The 17,834-nt window shown below is 34.7% G+C and overlaps 2 protein-coding genes across 3 annotated transcripts; one reads left to right on the top strand and one right to left on the bottom strand.

Annotated features, from left to right (window-relative positions):
• The first annotated feature begins 1,135 nt into the window (after window positions 1-1,135).
• Window positions 1,136-3,347, top strand: LOC131011068 (endoglucanase 2-like). The gene is made up of 3 exons (XM_057938821.1): window positions 1,136-1,613; window positions 1,719-2,579; window positions 2,661-3,347. Exons 1-3 carry the CDS (start codon window positions 1,415-1,417, stop codon window positions 3,158-3,160), a joined length of 1,560 nt encoding a protein of 519 aa, XP_057794804.1. The 5' UTR covers window positions 1,136-1,414; the 3' UTR covers window positions 3,161-3,347.
• A 968-nt stretch (window positions 3,348-4,315) lies between these two features.
• Window positions 4,316-14,908, bottom strand: LOC131011067 (5'-3' exoribonuclease 3). Of its 2 annotated transcripts, none has more exons than XM_057938818.1 (23): window positions 14,460-14,908; window positions 13,815-13,917; window positions 13,560-13,636; window positions 13,288-13,479; window positions 13,058-13,177; window positions 12,907-12,969; window positions 12,518-12,667; window positions 12,271-12,435; window positions 12,120-12,197; window positions 11,674-11,760; window positions 10,460-10,810; window positions 10,075-10,170; window positions 9,305-9,400; window positions 9,069-9,138; window positions 8,418-8,547; window positions 8,271-8,347; window positions 8,132-8,172; window positions 7,968-8,042; window positions 7,425-7,582; window positions 6,365-6,469; window positions 6,186-6,261; window positions 5,457-5,536; window positions 4,316-5,357 (listed from the first exon to the last, which is right to left on the bottom strand). In XM_057938818.1, exons 1-23 carry the CDS (start codon window positions 14,661-14,663, stop codon window positions 4,670-4,672), a joined length of 3,282 nt encoding a protein of 1,093 aa, XP_057794801.1. In that variant the 5' UTR covers window positions 14,664-14,908; the 3' UTR covers window positions 4,316-4,669. The 2 variants fall into 2 exon arrangements, with proteins under 2 accessions (XP_057794801.1, XP_057794803.1); XM_057938820.1 differs by having other exon boundaries at window positions 9,320-9,400.
• Between the last annotated feature and the right edge of the window lie 2,926 nt (window positions 14,909-17,834).

Here is a 17,834-nt window from a genome sequence, read left to right as displayed (position 1 = left end):
AGCGGGACGGAGAGAGTATATGTTAAACTTAACTATTTTATCATTATTTACTAATAATATAGACTATATAATATATATTAAATATTATATTTACCTTATTCATTTATTTTTCAATTATCTATTTGAGAATTATAGTAATTGTTTTTATCTCAGTGTGAATTGTTGTATAAGTTAGATGCAAGTTCTTTTATAATTATAATCATCCTTATAATTTTAAATATTTGAGAATTATAGTAATTGTTTTTATCTCAGTGTGAATTGTTGTATAAGTTAGATGCAAGTTCTTTTATAATTATAATCATACTTATAATTTTAAATTAACTCTTTATTTTATATTCTAATAATAACAATATAGACTATGCATCATTCTATTATATCAGTCAATCCATTTAATTTTTATAGTTATTTATATTGATATCTTATTTTCATTGAATTAATTGTTCTGCTATGATTTTAATTTTTATATTATACTATATATATTTATATATATATATATATATATATATATTATAATTTGTCACTATTTTAAAAATATTTTATCAATGTTATATATAAAAAAATAGATTTTGGTAAGGTATATTGTAATTTTTGGTATATGTTGATATATCGAAACAAAGGTATGTATCACTACAATGGTACATATATACCGAATTTTGGTATCGAGGTACCTATATACACTACTATCGATTTTTTTTAATATAACATCATACTTTACTGAAAATCTCAATATATCTTAAATTTGATATTTTACGGTATTTTCCAACCTGATAAAGATAGTTACATAGTATATCAAGTTTTTAGTATATTGTCCCAACCGTAACCATAATGACCAAGTGAAAGTGATGATATAAAAGGACCCCGTTGTTTATTTGATTGTCATTATAACTCATCCGATCCATATATATGAAAGAACTAAATAAATAAACAGTGAGAAAAGAACACGAGACGAGACCAATTCCATTTATAAATTTATCGAACTAGCAACTAATTTAACTAACATATACAGTCTTCAGCAACATTTATCGCTCCTCTGTTTTCTCCTGCAGACTCTCATCACGTTTAGATCTTGTCAACTCCACTACACTGTCAATATTTTATTAAAAACAATTTTCTAAAAAATATTCATTCCTCTATTACCCCTTTTCTGTCAGATTTTACTTCACTTCTCTCAAAGCCTAACAAATACTCTTAAATTCTCTCATCCCTAATTTTCCAATAGGTTGCTTATTTCAAAAGTTGTGAATAAATTTCCGAGACTATTTCACATATTTTGGCTCATCGCCATTTCGTGTTCTCTTTGTTTCATCTAATTTGAAGAACTAGTCGATCGCCCCATACTAGGAAAGATCATCATTCAGTTTTATAGAAGAAAGATTTTGATTTGTGATTTTTCGTTTGAATTCATCTTTTGAAAATGAGGGAGAGGAAAAAGAAATCGGGAGGGTGTTGGGGTTGGTTCTTGTTGTTAATAGTATTAGGAGGCATCGCATTCGCAGTTTTTGTAGTTTTGAGGAACTCAAAATCCAGCTCCGTTTTCGGCTCTACCTTTTCCGTTTCAAAGAAATATGCCGACGCTCTCAAAATCGCATTGCAGTTTTTGGACGTACAAAAATGTACAATTCCCATCAATCTTAATTTCTTCATAATTTCTTGGAGTATTAGTTGTGTTGATATGCATGAACATGAACATGATATATGTTAATTTGTTTGTGGTGCAGCCGGGAAGTTGGAGGACAATAAGATATCTTGGAGAGGGGATTCAGCTCTGAAAGACGGAAGCGAGGCCAAGTTGAATCTATCCATGGGGATGTACGACGCCGGCGATCATATCAAGTTCGGCTTTCCGATGGCCTTCACCGCCACCGTGCTATCATGGGCCATCCTCGAATACGGCGCCCAAATGAAGCTCCTCGATCAGCTGGAACCTGCTCAAAATTCCCTCAAATGGATCACCGATTTCCTCATCAATGCCCACCCTGCCGATAATCTCCTCTACATCCAGGTGGGCGATCCTAAGCTGGATCACAGTTGTTGGAACAAACCCGAGGATATGACAGAGCCCAGGCCTCTCACCATGGTGAACGCCTCCGCTCCGGGCACCGAGGTGGCAGCAGAGACGGCGGCGGCTCTCGCGTCGGCGTCGCTGGTTTATAAGAGCGTCGACAGCGTGTATTCTAGTTTGCTTCTGAAGCATGCGCGTCAATTGTTTGCATTTGCTGACAAGTATAGGATGTCGTATAGCATCAGCATTCCTCAAGTGGGAACCTACTACAACTCCACCGGCTACGGGGATGAGCTCCTGTGGGCTGCCGCCTGGCTCTACCACGCCACCGCGGAGCAGCCGTATATGGACTTTCTGACGGGGAAGAACGCCGATGAGTTCGGCGACTGGGGGAATCCGACGTGGTTTAGCTGGGATAACAAGCTCCCTGGAGCTCAGGTGCTGATATCCCGAATCAGCTTCGTGGGAGGGAAAGGGAAAGACGTGTCCATCATCCAGAAATATCGGGACTCGGCAGAAGCTGTCATGTGCGGCCTTTTACCGGAATCGCCATCCGCCACCTCCAGTAGAACTGACAGTAATCTCAGCCTTAATTTACTCACTAATTTATTGTTTACTACTTAAAATTAATGAATTAATTAAAACGAAAAACGTACAGGTGGTCTGATATGGGTAAGCGAATGGAACGCATTGCAGCACCCCGTGGCATCGGCGTTTCTAGCAGTCGTGTACAGCGACTACATGCACGCTGCGCAGGCGGCTTCTCTGTCGTGCGACGGCAGCAGCTTCACGGCGGGGGATCTTCGCGAGTTCGCGGTGACGCAGGTTGAATACGTGCTGGGGAATAACCCGATGGAGATGAGCTACGTGGTGGGGTACGGGGTGAAGTACCCGGAATACGTGCATCACAGGGGAGCGTCGATTCCGGAGGAGGAGTCGCCGAGGTGCAAGGAGGGTTTCAAGTGGCTCGACTCCGATGAGCCCAACCCCAACGTGGCCGTTGGGGCGCTCGTGGGCGGGCCCTTTCTCAATGAAACGTACGTCGACGCCAGAAACAACTCCATGCAGGGCGAGCCAACCACCTACAACTCTGCTCTCATCGTTGCTCTTCTCTCTTCCTTGCTCACCTCCCCATCTTCTGTTACACCTTTTGCATGACCTTTTCTTGCTTTATATATTTTGCTAAGACTACTTCCAATACACTTTTAAATGTGATGGGAGATTAATTTGCAGCTCCACATATTTGGCATTTCTTGCTTTATTCATTTTTCTGCTAGCATAGCAAAAAATCAAGATGAAGTTGCTTAAATCAAAATGATCCTAACACGTTTCAGATGCGCAAGAATGTGGTATTATTCAATGTCACTACTCCGTAGTGCCTTGTAATTGTATACAGTCAACAAATTTATCTTCATTCGGATATACGGTGTACTATTTTAATTGAATTCATCAAATTTCAATTAAAATTTATTGATATGCAATTAAAATTATTAATTAGTACTTACAATTTAATTGTGATGGATGTACACGCCAACCTTTTACATGCGGACGTCACATTGTTGTCCACGTACCCACCTTGATAACGGGTACTAGATGGTGAAAATTGTGTGAATAGTCTGACTATAATTAATAAAGGCTGTGGGAGATTATATCACCTTTTGCTTCTGTTTTGTTGCCTGTGTAAATTGATGAAGGTCATCAGCTGCAACTTCCTCAAGTGGGATATTTTTGTTTATATGTAAATAAAACTTTTCATAAAATCACCGGAAATGAAATTGGCGTCAAAATTGAACCACTTATAAAATTGATGTATTTAATTGTAAAATCCTAATTTGGCATCGAATATGAATTTTTAGCAAAGTTTGTGTATTTTCATACAATTTTTCCTAAAATAAATACTAATACTTTTTTCAAATATAAATAAGACTTTTCTAAAAAGTAAATAAGATTATTGTTTAAAGGAAATAAAATTTTTCTTAATGATGATATACACGTTAATACTTAATAGAGGACGCTCACAATCACAAGTATGCCACATCTATGGGGCAGCCGAACCAGGTAATAAACATATTAAGTCTTCAATTAAATCTCGCCTAAAAGAAAAAGTCTTCAATTAAATTTATATGTTATTGAAAAACGTTAAAATTTTAATAAATACTGTTAACAGAAGAAAGAAAAAGTCATGAAAATTTATTGGATATAGTATAGTAATTTGTTTTTACTAACGATTCAGTTGTATATCATGTTTTTTAACAGGAATTGGAAAAAAGGAGAACACCATGCTCCAAGGATTTTAGTTGCAAGCTCTACACAGAACGATAACATTTGCACTCATTTATTACATATCAAATCGCCAACAATAGACTAATTCTATTTAAACAAATTTATGGAGAAATCTCAAAATTGCAAAGGTTTATACAAATTTTATTATACAACACAAGGAAACATTCAACAAAATAAAAAAACTATAGAAGGAACTGTTACAACAGACAAGCTACTCCTATGTATCAGCCACTCATCCTAAAACAAATATGGACCTTTTCCCCCTACATTCAAAGTTCAACCTAATCAACAATAAAATACCAATATGGAGTCATAAAATTCTATAGCTAACCCTTATCCGTCGTGAACCTGCAGCCACAAGCTAGGTTAGGGACAAGAACACTTCTACCTTCGATAATTAGACTGAGGCGGTCTTCTACCTCCTCCCCTACCCAAAGTAGAGAACTGATTGCCAGTTTGGCGAGGATTGTTGTATCCTCGGCCAGCATTCGGATTAACTGGGGGCACCCAACTACCAGCTTTATGGTTATAATTACCCCCATACGATCTATCAGCTTCTAAATTACTGTATCCAGGTGGTGGAGGATGGAAATAAGCATCAGCATGGTTAGAAGCCTGAGCCCCACTCCCAGAAGGATATGGCGTGTATCCATGTCTATTATGTTGTGGTGGGACTTGAGGGTAGTATTCATGTCTATTGTATTCCCTAGCATGAGGCACGGGAGTGTCGTATACCTCATTCCGAGGATTTTGGAATCTGATGTGCGTATTCTGGGTTTGTGGAACATACGGTTGTCTGTAAGCTGTGGAGCTTGGTGGTCTATGGTGAGAATAGCCAGAACTTGCTTGCACTGAAGCCTGTTCTCCACCTGGGTATGTATGATTCTGGTAGTGCTGATAATGCGGTCTGTGTCCAACAGCATGAAGAGGATATGGATGATGCATTTGACCAGCATGGCCATTGTGCTCCCCCCGTTGCTGCAGACTGTTAACCACAAGGCGATGTGCAGCCTCTCCAAGCTGTCGGCCAGATATGGCTCCATTTGTGTTATTGTTATTGTTATTGTTGTGCCTGCCAACAGATTGTTTAATTAATACTTCTTAGATAGATCACCCAAAACAGCACTGAAGCTATTCATCTACTGACTAACACCAAAACAAAATACAATACCTTCCATTGTCAAATGGCCTCCTTCCAGAATCCTCATGCCAAAGTACAGGTTCAGGTTTTAGATCACCCATTGTCACAATCTACATATTAAAAAAGAAAAAGAATCAGGCAGCAACTCCCAGAAACAAGATAGAGTGAAGAAAAAAAAAACACAAAGAAAATATAAATAAACCCACGCGAAAGGCATGTCATTGATACCGGTGTGTATCGAGTGACAACATTAAGTTTATTCATCAAGTGCATCGCACACATCTTACAGTGCCTTCGCAGAAACTGCTTCGGCACAGTTTCAGTTTTACTGAAAGAAAAGACCAGTAAACCAAGGGTGTTGGGTTGATGGGTTCGGAGATGAGGCAATGGAAATCAAATGAAAATTGGGGTTGATGACATGGAATGATTGCATGAATATGGATTTGAGATCCCATTATGGGGTAGTGAGCCATAACTCCCAAGTTGTGACTCGACTCACTCCCTTTTCCCACTTCCCCAGTTTATACAAGCACATCTATCATTCCTGATATTACATGTAGCGGTATTATTACTACCATATATCATGCCAGCAGATATAGGATTAAGACATTTTGCTACTAAAAATAATAATTTGGAGTTCATGCAGACCTGAAGGTGAAAGTCACCTCAAGAAACAATTCTAAGAAAATATATCCACTAAGACCATACAACAAAAGATATCAAAACATGAAAAGACAAACCAACTTTCTCAAAGTTTACCTTCTTTGGGAAAATGACACCAGGGAGCGGTTTGGTTATGTGTTTATGAACGTCTGGAAGCCTATATATAGAACATCTGAACACCAAAATATTTTAAAGGTCACAGACAGTATTGAGTGCATCTAACCAATTGACATATTATTCTATAAAATGCCCCAATGCAATGTTATGAAGCTTACATGACTTGGTTGTTCATAATGTCTTCCATTCCCAAAATAGGTGATCTGAAGACAGGAGGGCAAGGATCCCCAGCACAAAGGGAGATATAGCCATTCATTCCACCACTGTATACAGCCGTAAAAAATATTAGAAAGCATTGTAGATGATTTTATCAGAACTTTAATAAAGAAAGAGGCATATTGATCTTCCTAATCAATTAGAGCATAGCTCATGAATAGGGTTATTCACACTTCACTAACATGAAATGGTATTGGTCTGAAACTAATAAATCAATCAAAAAGATCTACTTAGGTAGTAGTCAATAGCAAGTAAGGATCCAATATTCAATCATTAGTAAGACAAAATGTGGAAAGTATAAACCACATTTAGTATCTAAGACATGGACACCATATTCCACCTATAAACTTAGCACCACCATAACTCATGCTCCAATAACAGAAGGCGTATAAGATGCTAATGGAGGAATAATTCTTAAAATGAAATGAAATTGTTGTTTATTCTAACAACTGCTGATTAAGGCCCTGCATCACAATGGTTTCTTATATACTCTTATCTTGAGTTTACTTCTATAAACATACTGTTAATGATGCTTCAGCATACTTTGATTCATAAGTGATGATGTCAGATGGTACTACAGGCTTTACCAGAAAATGTACCAAAAGCATGCATTTGGCATTTAAAATTAAACATATATCAAAACTCAGAAGACATTTAATTAAGTAAATATATACATGGGAACATGAACAGGATTATGATAAGAGCACATAAATATATAGCATCCACTGAAAAAAAAAAACATTTTTTCTTTCCCAAATAGTACTTTATTTAAATAAGAACTTCTGCTAGGCAATACATACCAAGTTTTGGATCAGTAGTAATATTACCAAAAAAATAGTGTATATATTGATCTGATTCTTATCCTGTAGATTTTTTTTTCTATACACAGTCTTAGCTATACATAAAGCAGGATTATCACAACCACTTTGAAAATATATGTACAACAGTACAATCAACATCGATGCCAATTCCAAGCAAAATTTTAATTCTTTGAAGACAAACCTTGCCCCTGGATCAAGCCTCTCCTTAACCGAAATTCTGTCTCTGTCAGCCAAGTCCTTGCAGCGATCATCGAGAGAATATATATATGGGGATAGAGTGTGAGATAATGACACAAAAAGCATATCGGACATAGTGCTATTTCTCCGAGCTTCTTCTTCCTGCATAAAGTTATTGAAGTTAGTTGGAAGAACTACTCATAAAAATAAAACCACAATATGATTGAGAAGGGCCAGAGACAGGACCTAGAGGAGCACCCCCTTCAATTTTTTTTTTTAAATGTGGGGGTATATTACTAATGTTAGATATTCAATTCCAAAACAGAAAATTCCATGCTAATTTTACATTCTAAGCATCAATTGTTTTTAAAATTGTTACTACCTTAATCTATTAATCTTTATAAATTAAGATAATATTACGAATTTATTAAATTTGTTATTAGCTTATTATTTTGATTTTTACAGTTATGTACATTATGCTATTAAATTTTAGAAAGTTGGACAACAAAATTTATGGGTACATCACTAGAAGGAGCCATTACTATACCGTAAGTGTGTGCTCAACTTTGGCCACTTCTGCAAGCAGACGGCTCTCATCAATGAAAGGCAACTTGGCAATACCCTACGCACGAGAAAACGAGAAATATGAGTAAAAATTCTAAAGCCAGAGAATTTAGAAGTAATGTAAGATTTGACTGCAAGAAATCATACCTGCCAAGAGAACCGCTTACCATTCATGTCAACTTCAAAGTCTGATTAGAAAGAAAACAGAAAATTAAGAGTGCTGCTTCTTCAGATTACAATGTACAAACATGCTATGATCAGCCAACAAAAGTATTTAAACCTATACCAGTAGGGTAAAAGTCGATTATCGGTGAGTTTGGATCAGTCATCAATTTCCTGTACTGCTCGGGCAAAGCATGAGCACTGAAGATAAACCCAATTAGAACATCAGAACAAATAGTTTTGCAAAACAATAAAAGAATATAAATCCAACCTTGCAGCAGGGAAAACCCCCAGCAATTGATTGAACGGCTTAAATGGGGTCCCCAATTCAAAGCTTATGTTCAATTTTCCGAGATCCTTAAGGTCCGAAGCAAATGGAGCATAATGGTAAGGATAAAACCTGCAACAACATATGTTTTCTGTAAGACGTGTATTCTACGCAAGAAAAGTGGTTTAAAATTCATAGCACACAATAGAGGGAAATGTTTCATTTAAATCATTATTTTCTAGTTCAAGGTATATGTTCGATCCTCAAAAATCAGAAACAGCAGACAGTTTATGTAGTCACAAAATTCCAAAGTGTTTGTAGATAAGCAAGCAGAATGAGTTGCATGGTCAGGAAGGTAGTAGCATCATATTTCCTATTTGATATCTGGATCAGAAGCTTGAAAATTTATTTATGGATCAAGAACCCAGTTAATAATTTCTTTATGAGCTTTAGAACACAGTAATTTAATCAATCGGTATTTACTTCAAACAGCAGGCATTGCTATTGGAAGATACTATGCACAGTTAGGGGAAGAAAAGAAAGAGGATATGACAATTGGGTGTTTGAAAAGAATCAAACAAGAAAGAGAAGCACAATTTTCATTGGCTTCATTGACATAAACATTAAAACAAAAATAGAGGACAGAAACTTTCCATTGCCAGGAACAAACCCCTTCATAGTAGTAGTGCATAACCCAACATAGACCTTCTGTGTATTTGAGGACCTGTAAGAAATTAATAAACCAGTGAACACATTACGCATCTATATATTAAAAGGGGCGAAGACAACATTTTAATTAGCTATTTAACATCATGGCATGCCTTAAAAACCTCTGAAAATCCTAATTATATCTCACTTGACAGCCAAGGAAATCAAGTTGAACAACTTACTACATCTCTTCGTACATCATCAAGTTCTTCTGGTGATTTTGCAGAGAACTTCTCTTCATAATACCTCTCTTTCCATCCTGGTTCCCCCAGTCTGACCTAAAAAAGTAAATTCGCAAATCAATCACCAGATCAACAAGGTCTAAACACACTCAACTTCAGATAAGAGCGTTTGTTAGCCATAGGAACTATGGCAAGCACTTTATGTTGGATAAATATTTAGATACAGAATATACAAAATGAATTAATTGGTTTCCTGTATGATTCTTCAACATTTTTAGTGATCAATTGACTTAGTTGGGTAAGTAAAATAAAGATGAAGAACTTGAAGGGGGGCAAAAGTGGACGGAGGTCTATACAGAGGAAGAGAGAGGGAAAGCACAGAACATTACCCAACATCAGTTAGAAGTCATTAGTTCTAATAAAAAACAAATGCATAGTGCAGGGAAGCAAAGAAAATTGATAGCCTATGCCAAGGAATTAGCTCACAACATTGAGAGATGAAATTATAAATGGTTAAATAAACATGGACTGAGATCATCAAACTGACTTCAAATTCAAGTATTGTTAACAAAACAAGATCTTTATTCCACCTAAGCCTAACAATAAAATATGTTCATAGTCTCCTCAGGTAGACCACAATGTTATTTAACATTTCCCATTTACTGTGTTGGTTTAGGAGTGTCGAGGTTTCCTTGTGGTTGGAGGATGGGAGGTACTGTGTGTAAACTTTAAGCAAAATGAACAAAGGAAAGCATTCAGCTAATGCTTACATTATCCTCCTCTGGGTTTTCCTGATTGAAAGCATCAGACTTCCCCCGAAGTGACTCCTTAAGCTTCGATTTCAGCTCCTCTTTGTTTTCTTGAATCTGAATCACAGAAAAATTATTAGTTGACTAGAACTTAAATATTCTGTACAATGAAAAAGACAATAGCACAATAAAATAAAGGACAATCCCACTGATGAACATAAATGTTCTGTAAGATAAAACAATAATAACACGAAAAACACAGAAGACAGTCCAACTGATGAACATTTATGCATCTTGATCACTAATGACAACTCAAATTCTTATCAGTTAAATTAGACAAGAAAGGTGTTAAATCTCGGACAATGAAAATAAAACCAATATGCCTCTCCATTCAGAGGAAACATACTTCACTTTCTAGACCACTTTCAGCTTCGACAACAGCAGCCCCTATAGTTGCTCCAAGATCAACCCGTGCAACTTTTTTAGCTCTATTGTGGACCTTTCCATCACCCATGGTTGGGGATTGTTTGCGCTCAATATCAAGGTCAGACAATCTTGTGGTAGCATGGCCAAGCTGATCATGTCTTACGGAAGATGAAGAGCCCTTATGTTGATAGGGGGAGGATAAAGGACCTGAGGCAAGACGAGAACCATGGAATCGATTGACCGGAACTAGAGACTCAGGCTTGTTTGTTGGTTCACAGTCATCTCCTCGTTTAGCTTGAAACTTCTCGCGCTTGATTCTTTCAGCTTGTCTCTGCATATATTAATTATATACACTCACATAAGAATGAATAGATGTAATGTTGACAAGAAAAATTGGAGAATGACTTCCATCAGGTCCAGGGACAAGTCTTTTAATGAATTAAAATAGAGAGCTCATCAAGCCAACCATGATTAAACTAATCAATCTAAATTACTCCAAAGCCAGGCAAAGAACCTTTCAACCCCCACCCCCTCCTGCCCGACACCTAGAAAAAGCAAGGCCAATAACCTAAATAACAGATACTGGAGAATACTGGGGGAAAAACAACAAACACAGAACAATATAAGTGTAACTTGAGTTACACCAAATTAACCTCCTACAACTTGCTTTCATGATAGCCAGCAAGAGGGGAGGACTTTCTTCAGCATCTAGACGCATATTATCTTATGTATATGGTCCACATCTGGATCTGTTCAAATCCTAGATCCCAATTGCAGCATTGCATCATCATACTTTATTAGCTTAAGGTCGTCAAAATTTACTTGTGTACATCATTAACCAAACTTAATAATGAAAAGAATCATAAGAGTGTGCGTGTGTTGGCCTAGCAGTAGGTGGTTAATGCCCAAAGACTGAGGTCTTGGGTTCGAGTTCACCATCTTGCGGTCTTTAAATTTCTTCATTTACTTGTGTAATTTATCAAAGAAAAAAAAAGAATCATAAGACCCACTTTGCTAAGTGTATATCATGGGACAATATCTACCAAGGATGCAAGTCAAGTTCATACTAGAACCCAAAAACTAAGTATAGCCACAATAATATAAAGGAATAATCTGCAATTGACTGTCATACTAATGCTGCATGTTCTGAAAAAGAAAGAACAGAGTTGTAAGTGGAATATAGGGGTAGAAAACCTGGTGCAATCGGGCCCTTTTTTGAAATATTTTATCTTCAAAGGACCCCACAGCTTGAATAAAGTGCTCTACCCTGCTCAGGTTTGGCTGGAAAACAACAAAAAGATAACATATAAAATCAAGTCTCAAAAGTATTTATATGAAGGGGGAGGGTAATTTGTTTTGTGCCATCCAAACTTTGCCAAAACGTTTACCAGCCAAACTATAGGTCCTTTTTTTTTTTGCATTTACTATCTGGAGCTATCACCAGCAAAGTTTTTCTAGAATCCGCACAGATGGAATATCCCTAGAATATTCTGCCTGAAGTGGCTACCAGACAACAATGAAATAAATAGTACAGAGTGAAACCAACCAGTAAAAGAACCATTAATCGTAGCGAGCTGCCGGGCTCATAAAGTGGCCTTGTTTGGATGGCAAAAAACAATTTACCCAAAAATAATGCATACCTTGCTTCCATCAGTCAAGTACCCACCCATAGCCCTCAACTCCTTTTTATAAACAGCCATAAGCAAGTTAATCGCACCCTGTGTATTCAAGAGATTAGGAGCATTAAAATTTAGCAGCACGTTTGAGCACAAAACCATCTATAAAACATACCTCACGAATCTCGAGTGTGGGCATATGCGGCAAAAAGTCATTACCGACAAAGAAGCACATGAAGATGAAATCATCAATAATACATTCGAAATCAATCTCAAAGGGAAGATTAGGAAGCCTCATCTCATATTCCAGATATTCACGAAGAGTCCAAATGTTCAAGAACTGCAGGAAAGTCCACATTAGCATTTGTATATACACACACAAGTATATTTATGATGCTCTATCATGTAATCGTCCAACTTACTTGATAAGGCTTTTTAGGCACAATGTCAGCATCGCCTTTCTCATCAAATTCTCCAGCCTTCCTCTTTGCCTTCCCTTCACAATTTGCAGCTAAATGACCCACTTGACCACAAAGAAAACATTTATCTTGTTGTCCTGGAGTGAACACAACCTTGCAATCACAATTGGAGAAAACACTCATCATAAAGAAGAAAGTTCAGTGTTGTGAGAGAGCTGAATATCCAATTCTGTAGATAATAACAAACTTATGACATGTCACTCATAAGGTTTTACTCAATCCCATTCTCAACATCAACCTGTCACTTCTTTCTAAGAGATCTGAATTAACAGACTTCAACATTGAGTGACTAAAGTAGGTAAAGTCAGAAGGCCAAGTAACAAGTGGCATACCTCTCTAAGTATAGAAAAGTGAACTTCGTGAGTGGCCAAAGCAAGCATGATCAGATCTGCATCCTATAATGCAGAAAGAGATGATACAATAATTGTGGAAGGGCATAAGTTAGGGAAATTTGCCTACAATTTCAACAGATAAATGTCATACCAATCCATACAGACAATGACGGGTATTTGGATCATAGCCAGGAAGATTCCTTTGGAGACGGATATAAGACATGATTTTGTGCTCCCCTTCACCAGGAACATTTGCATCTGAAAGAATAACCTTCATGGAGGCAGAGTAGTTTGCATAATTCATTATAGAAGTTCTGCACATCTAGACATGCTAAAGAAATGAAAGCATAGGCAAATCCATGACAACAATGTCAACAATACCTTGACATTTTTCCATCCAGGATCATTGTTTAGTCTTAGGTGAATGTAATATTGTAGAGCAATGGACAGGACAGCCATAAATGGTGTTCCGGGAGTAATAACATTGGAATCAAAAAGTTGTGATTCCTGTTTGGGAGGAAGCTTTCTCCCTTCATTTTCAAACTCCTGACGCAACCTTTCCTCTTCAGCTGCCTAGAAATCAATGTTGCAGTATGATGAGAAAATATACTTTACACTATATCTTTGTAATGAGGCCATAACAGGGGACATACCGAATCTGCTGCATCTTTGGCTGCTCTGAAACGCCTTGACCGCTGTTGATTCATCTTAGCCCTCGGTGCAACTCCATCTACCAATAAATGCGAGATTGAATTAAATATATGTTGCCAATACCAACAACATATTGCTAATCAAGAATTTTAACCTATTGTGTGTGTGTGTTGACCTAGTGGTAGGAGGTTAATGCCCAATATCTGAGGTCTTGGTTGAATTTCTTTATTTATTTATGTAAAAAAAAAAAAACCCACCTATAGCCATGTAAAGCAGTTTCCTTGGCCGCACCATCACAAACAGTCTATCTATATAGTCAAATATGCACTGAAACACCTCATCAAAGGTGGTTGGAGAAGGCTGCACAAGAAATAGAGTTTATCATCAGATTTTTCCTCAGTGAAAGGAATACATCTACATAGCAGAAACATCCTGACTGAAATCTAATAGAGCCAAAGTAAATCAGAAATTAGTTCTTTAAAAGCACAGTAAGTGCAGTGACTTCAAAACCTTTGGATATATTTCAGGACATTACTACCTTGTTAGGTCAATCAACAGTGAAATAGAATGACGAATGATAATATTTCTTTGAAGTAAAACGTATATCAATTTTGAGGAGTTTTATTCAGGATGCATGTCATGTGAAGTATCTATGTAAAAAAACATTAGCATTCAATCGTTTCCCAGTTAGAATAACAAGTACATCAACAAACGGCTGAATTTACTTAAAGTCAATTGTTTCACCACAACTACTGAACTTTTTAACAGAACAAGTAGGATTTTCGCTGAATCAATTATCAAGCAACTCCAAAAATATGTTCCACAACGATGCATGAAACAGCTGAGTGCCTAAAACTGACATAAGTTAAAACCATCAAATTTATCCAACTTCACAAACTTACCCGGTCTTCAGGGTGAAAGCAGGGATGAATGATTCCGTTCATATCGAGATACAGATTATCGTATTCGATATTGTTGGGGTTCGGCTTGCTCGTATCCACCGGAATTTTAATGCCTTCGATATCCACCGGTTCTTCCTCAACTACGTCCACCACCACCAGTGGATACTTCTCCGCCAGCCACCGATAGAACGCCGGAACTCCCATCGTTAATCAATCGAGCAACGAATCCCAATAATTAAAATAATTGGGATCTAACAAATATTTAGTGGAGAAAGCCACAAAAAAAATGAAGAAAAAGAAATTGAGAAATAGAATTGTTTTATTGGAAATCGGACAAGGATAGTATGAGATCGAAGAGCAGCAGCAGAAGAGAATCCAAATTGTGGTTGCAACAGAACTAGGGCATGCGTTCCAATCGGTTGGGCCGGAGAACCGGGACCAAAACCCGATTTTTTTTGTGTCAATGTATTTTAACAGGGATTGGATTAGATGTTGTACTGCTCACTTTATTGCGTCATAATTTATAATTTATAATCTATAATAATCTAAAAAGTCAATTTTCAATTTATAATTAAATAATGATTTATGATTATAATATAATTAAAAATTTATTTATAAATTATATCATTTTTATTATATTTTTATTTTATTTCTTTTTAAAATTACAAATTTCATCTATTTATAAAATATTTAATATGTATACCAAATTAAAGATAAAGAAAAAAGCTTTAATTTGATAGGAGTATATTTTATGTAAATATTGAATTTAAAATTAAAATTTATATTTATTTAAATATTAAAACTTAACAAAATTCTCTTTCCTCTCTTATCTTTTTTTGAATAAATCTATTTTTCAATTTTTTTTCTTTTTTAATAATATCAATTATTATTATTGTGAATTCTTCTTTATTTTTATTTTTTCTATATTTGCCTAAAATATATTCATATAAAAATTATATTTTTTATTATATTTATAAAGATAATAACTGAGTTGTTATCAATATTATATATATAAAGAAATATAAAATATTTTTCATGCATTGCACAGTGTAAAATGTTAATTATATATTAAAACATGAATCTTTAATTATAAATTTATTGTGAAATTGAGTGGCAATTGTAAAATTGTAATAGAATTGAAGGTTTGTTTGTATATTATATTTTCTCTATCTTTGTTTCCTTTTTTTCTCTTTCATTTTTTTTGTAAAATCATACTTTTAATGAAAAAAAATATTCAATATTATATTAATTTTTATTCGCTTTCATTTATCTCTGTAATGTTGAAATCATACTTTTTTTTAATTTTGTTTTCTTTTGTTGGTGAAAAAAAAAAGTAGATGTCATTTTTGTTTCTTTTCAAAAAAGTTTACACGGTCATTTACTTATAATTATTCTAAATTAAAATATTTTAAAATTGTAATAGTTTTTAATGCAATTAAGGAGAATAAAATTTGTATTAACTTTAATATAAATTTGTAAATAAAAAAATTAGCTATATATCTTAAAATTAGAATTTAAATATTATATAGTTTTATTTAATTATGTGTACAAATTATTTATTTATTTAATAATATTTTCCTTTTTGTATTTTTCGTATTTTTCCTGATTTTTTAATTAGTTTTGGGCTATTTAAATATGAACTTTTAATAATAATACAATTTGAACTTTTAAGAGTCCTAAATTGCTATATTAAATGACGACTATTAATTTTGTTGTATTGATATTTAAGTGTTATTTGCTCAAAATGAGATTAATTTAAATTATTTGATTAACAATTTATAAAAATTTAATTATTATTATTTATATTTAATTATTATATACAAAACTTATTTAGTTGATAATATTGTTATTATACACTATTTTAAATCAAATACTAATATTTAAATTAACATAATTTTTTTACCAATTAATCTAATTCATAAATAATGTCATTTTGACATTTTTACATAATTTAAAATTTTACAAATAAATAAATCGTGTCCCATACATTGCACGGAAGGGTGCATTAGTTATATCTACTTAAAGTAAACAAGTTATAAATAAATTTATTAGGATTTGTTTTCCATGAAATTATTTATAGGAACCACGTTTTCAATTAATTTTACTTTTTCCTAGTTTTGGAATAAATAAAAAATTCTTAATCATATTTATCTTTTTCCGGGACAGCGGCTAGCCTACTCCTGTTATCTTTTATACTGAAGGCCAACAGCAAAAATCTCTAATTGAATAATTAAAATCATAATCCAAATATCAATCAAGGCCCAAAGTTTAGAGCCTATTACTCTATATTTCTCTCAACTCTTTCTTCTTTCTGCAGATCTCGTCTCCCTCCCCATTGAAAATTCTGCAATTCTTCCTCATTTTTCATATATATTACATAGATTACATAGATATGACATGACATGAGCTCAAACTTTTAAAATGTACGAAATCTGGCCCAAAACCACACATAAGGCTCAACCGCATTAACAGTTAAACTAGCCCAACAAATAAAATTTAGAAGCCCAAGATTTTAAGATTGCCCAGATATTGGTTTCAAAAAAAAAAGATTGCCCAGAAATTGAACAAGTTCTTTAAAACAAATTTTAAAACCTAAATCTATTTAGGGGCGCAACATAGACTAATATAATCTCAACGTATTGGCTCAAAAAAAATCTCAACATATAAAATTTCAATGAATTCCACTAGCTGAGATTCAAATAATGTCACATTAAATAAATAAATAGATTTAAACTATTACATGCACCAACAAATACCAATGCAACCATTCGATGGAAATGATACTATTGAGTAATCTTAGCACAATAAAAAAAATGCATATATTCCTACAAGTCAAAGTTGTCCAAACCGTAGTAATGATATCCAGCTTCCAGTACTAAAAAACCGCAAAAGTAGGAAAGCTACTCAAGTCCAAGAAATCAAGATTTACAAAGCCAAACCAAGAGCTGTAAACTTCATACAAATGAATTAAAAAAAGTCAAAACATTTTTTTTTTGTAATTTATCAAATTAATAATATACATGATAAGTTTTACGATATTAGAACTAAAATAAATATTTAAAACAAAACTAAAATATTAAAGTAGTCTAAACGTGAGCAATTCTCACGAATGGTCTTAATATAAGATGAGCGGCACATCACTTCTCTCATGGAGAAACTTAGGAACACCCATACTTCCATATATATATATATACACACACACGAGGGAACGTTCCAATGAGATTCCATGTATGTGGTGAGATCTTAGATTAATTTGTAGTTGTTGATTTTATGTATACTATATCTTATATTTATCTAGAGGACGTAAATTTTTACTCGGGTTAGAATCCTAGAGGGAGCGAAAATTTTACCAATTTTTTCAATATCATTATTTAT

The sequence above is a fragment of the Salvia miltiorrhiza genome, chromosome 2, assembly GCF_028751815.1.
Source record: "Salvia miltiorrhiza cultivar Shanhuang (shh) chromosome 2, IMPLAD_Smil_shh, whole genome shotgun sequence".
Classification (NCBI taxonomy): Eukaryota; Viridiplantae; Streptophyta; class Magnoliopsida; order Lamiales; family Lamiaceae; genus Salvia; species Salvia miltiorrhiza.
This window is presented reverse-complemented; position numbering and strand designations above follow the sequence as displayed.

What these genes read in the sequence shown, in the direction of transcription:
- LOC131011068 (XM_057938821.1), top strand. Translation starts at nt 1,415, where the DNA reads ATGAGGGAGAGGAAAAAGAAATCGGGAGGGTGTTGGGGTTGGTTCTTG. An exon ending in GTTTTTGGACGTACAAAAAT is followed by an intron (nt 1,614 to 1,718) that starts GTACAATTCCCA and finishes TTTGTGGTGCAG; the next exon opens with CCGGGAAGTTGGAGGACAAT. An exon ending in CACCTCCAGTAGAACTGACA is followed by an intron (nt 2,580 to 2,660) that starts GTAATCTCAGCC and finishes AAAAACGTACAG; the next exon opens with GTGGTCTGATATGGGTAAGC.
- LOC131011067 (XM_057938818.1), bottom strand. Translation starts at nt 14,663, where the DNA reads ATGGGAGTTCCGGCGTTCTATCGGTGGCTGGCGGAGAAGTATCCACTG. An exon ending in GCTTTCACCCTGAAGACCGG is followed by an intron (nt 13,918 to 14,459) that starts GTAAGTTTGTGA and finishes TTTCTTGTGCAG; the next exon opens with CCTTCTCCAACCACCTTTGA. An exon ending in AATCGACTTTTACCCTACTG is followed by an intron (nt 8,173 to 8,270) that starts GTATAGGTTTAA and finishes CTTTCTAATCAG; the next exon opens with ACTTTGAAGTTGACATGAAT.